The 2,800-nt window shown below is 46.7% G+C and overlaps 1 protein-coding gene across 1 annotated transcript; it reads right to left on the reverse strand.

Annotated features, from left to right (window-relative positions):
• Nucleotides 1-399: 399 nt before the first annotated feature.
• On the reverse strand, nt 400-1,323 carry RNF186 (ring finger protein 186). Its single transcript, XM_059487684.1, has one exon. The coding sequence runs from the start codon at nt 1,321-1,323 to the stop codon at nt 400-402; it is 924 nt and encodes a 307-aa protein (XP_059343667.1).
• Between the last annotated feature and the right edge of the window lie 1,477 nt (nt 1,324-2,800).

Genomic DNA, 2,800 nt, shown 5'->3' on the forward strand with positions numbered 1-2,800 from the left:
CAGCCTTATTTCCCACTCTGTCCCAAAGAAAGGTGTCCTTGTTTTCAGAGTGGGAGCAGCAACCCCAGGGTTTTGCAGGACATCACCTCCCAGGTGTCCCAGATAACATCCTGCAGGGCTGATCAGGAGGGGACACAGACATGAACAAAATAGCAAAAGCAAACCAACACAATTACAAAAAAAAAAAAAAAAAGTGTGAAAACATAAATATCAACATATAAATAGTTCATTTTGTTTGCAGTAATGAGATTTAACAACAGTGTGCACTGGCATTGAGCCAGCTCAGCCAACTGTTGAATTTATTCTCTGAGAGATTGTTTTTAGGTCCAAAACTCCCTGGTGTGCCCAGCGTGCACCCTGGCCCAGTCCCTGATCTGTGGGACAGGCAGGTTAATTGTCTCAGGCCACAGTAACAATGTGGATCTCCTTGTCACAGGAGGCAGGGGAGTCCTTCTTGCACCTGCAGTGGAATTTAGGAGTGCAGCAAAGCACCATAGACATGAGCAAGCCCAAAGTAAGCAGGAGACAAATTACCCACTTCACGGTCCCCGAGTACATGAAGGGGAGGATGAGCAGGGCGAGGATCACCCCGAGCAGCAGGAGCAGCAGGAGTCTCTGCACAGCCAGGCTGCTGTGTGCTGGGCTGCTTTCCTCTGCGTTCAACACGTCCTGGCTGCTCTGAGTCCAGCTGTTGTTGCCATCCAGCCCCATGGCACAGATGTACACCTCAGGGTTTGAGTCCAGGCTCTCCAAGCGCTCCAGGATGTCTTCTTTGTTCCGGAGTGTGCGGATGAGCCCTCCTGACGCGCAGGTGGCTTTTCTGCAGAGAGGGCAGGTGATTGTCCAGGTGCTCCCCTCTTTCCTGAGGATCAGCTTGAGGCAGACGGCGCAGAAGGTGTGCTGGCAGTCCAGGAGCTTTGGGACTCTGTAGATGCTGTACTTGTTGAAGCAGATCATGCAGTCCATGTCTGGGGTGGCTGTGTCCGAGCACTGCAGGTTCAGGTCCAACGTGCTCATTTCAGGAGAGTTTGTGTCCGTTAGCACAGCAAGCGGCTGTGAGTTTGGAGAGTCTTGTTCCAAACCTGCTGCTTTAAAGGCAGCAGGACTGTCTCTCTCTGTTCCTGAAGGTCTCTCCATTTCTTCAGTACACTCTTCAGTGAATCCCACTCTCTTTTCATGTTTTGAGTTTTGTGTTACGGATCCTGCTCTGCTCATTTCTGCAGTACCTCCTGCCACGGGCGCTGGACTGTCTGCCTCAGCCTGCAGTGCTCCAGGAGCTGACAATCTGTTTTCCTTGTTTGGCTTGTCAGTGGATTTCTCCATGGAGATAAACCTTGGTGCACCTTAGCTGAAGGATTTCCTGAGTCTCTGGCTCCTTTTATGTGTTGCTGTATTCCTGCTGTATGCCTGATTGATTAGTGAGAGCCTTAAGCCAGTCATGCTCTTACAATATGATGTTTTTATGACATGGGGACCAGAGTTAATGATTGACTTCCCAGCCAAGACAGTTTACAATGACTGATAATATCAGTGGGCAATTCCTGTCCGGAAGCAGACTCCATGGCATTAGCAGACCACTCTGACAACCAGACACGACCATGATTATTAAATTAGAACTCTCTTAGATGAAAACAATTTCATTGTTCTCCAAACAGTGACAGGCCTGGGGGAATTACCTGTTTCTGACATTGGTGTGCTGAATGCAGTGCTTTGATTAAAGCATATGTATCAACAGCTTTGGGCTCTCTGGGTAGGAAGTTTGCTCTTGGTTTAAAAACACTTACTACCTGACAGCACCAAGTGAAGAATGAGATTGAAATTACTAAATTGACTGTTGAATGTCCAATTGTTATTAGCTCTTTTATCCTAGGGTATCTCTTTTTTCAGCCTAGGATAACTCGTTTGTCCTGTTTGTTTTAGTAATCAGAAGGTTTCCAGTACAAACTGAAGCATGACTGAGGTCCACACAGGATCTCTCAGAGTCCATGAAAGAGATCAGAAAACTAAAAGAGCAGTGTCCTAGAGGGTGGGACCATCTTCTTTCCTGTGGTGTTCACCAAACAACCTCATGCACTTGGGAATGCCCTTCTTGAGTGATTTTGTGAATATTCATCTCATCTGAAAAAAAAGCCTGAACAAAATCCCTCAGTCTCTAATTTCTTTCTGCCTTTTAATTTGAGCAGTAAAATACAGATGGTTTCTCAGCAAGAATCTCATGGAAGGAATGAAAGAAGGAAGGGAAGGATCCCTAATCCCAAAAAGTCAGATGAGGTCAGTGTTAGCAGCAGAAGACACACAGTACCACACTGGCAGCCTCAAGTGCACCTGAATGCTCACACTGCCCGTGCCCCCAAGTCTCAGCCCCTCCCTCCCAGAGAGGAGCAGCAGAAAGAAATGAAACACTACAGATGAGGAGGGCAAGGAGTTCAGGAAGGCTCTAATCTCATGAACTCGCTGGAGGGGGATGAGGTGAGAAGAACTTGTTCTTATTTGCTGAGAAATAGAAGGTTTGTCGTAAGCAAACTTCGTCAAAGTGCCTGAGCCCTTCTGTGTTTCTGCTGATGTGGCATATGGTGGTGCTTGATGGACTTTTGGATTGCCCCAAATTTTAGGAGCCTGAGTATCTCTCGGTTGCAGAAGCTGGTATCAAAGTGCAGGAATGTCTGGAAGTAGGCTGGTGAACTGCAAGACTCACTTATCGTTAAAAAGAAAATTTTCTTTTGCATTTCAAATAACTCTTTGTCAGCAAGTTCATGGTGTTAAAAAGATCTGGGAAAGCAGAAAACAGACTTACCATTAT

Source organism: Ammospiza nelsoni, chromosome 22 (assembly GCF_027579445.1).
Source record: "Ammospiza nelsoni isolate bAmmNel1 chromosome 22, bAmmNel1.pri, whole genome shotgun sequence".
NCBI classification, from domain to species: Eukaryota; Metazoa; Chordata; class Aves; order Passeriformes; family Passerellidae; genus Ammospiza; species Ammospiza nelsoni.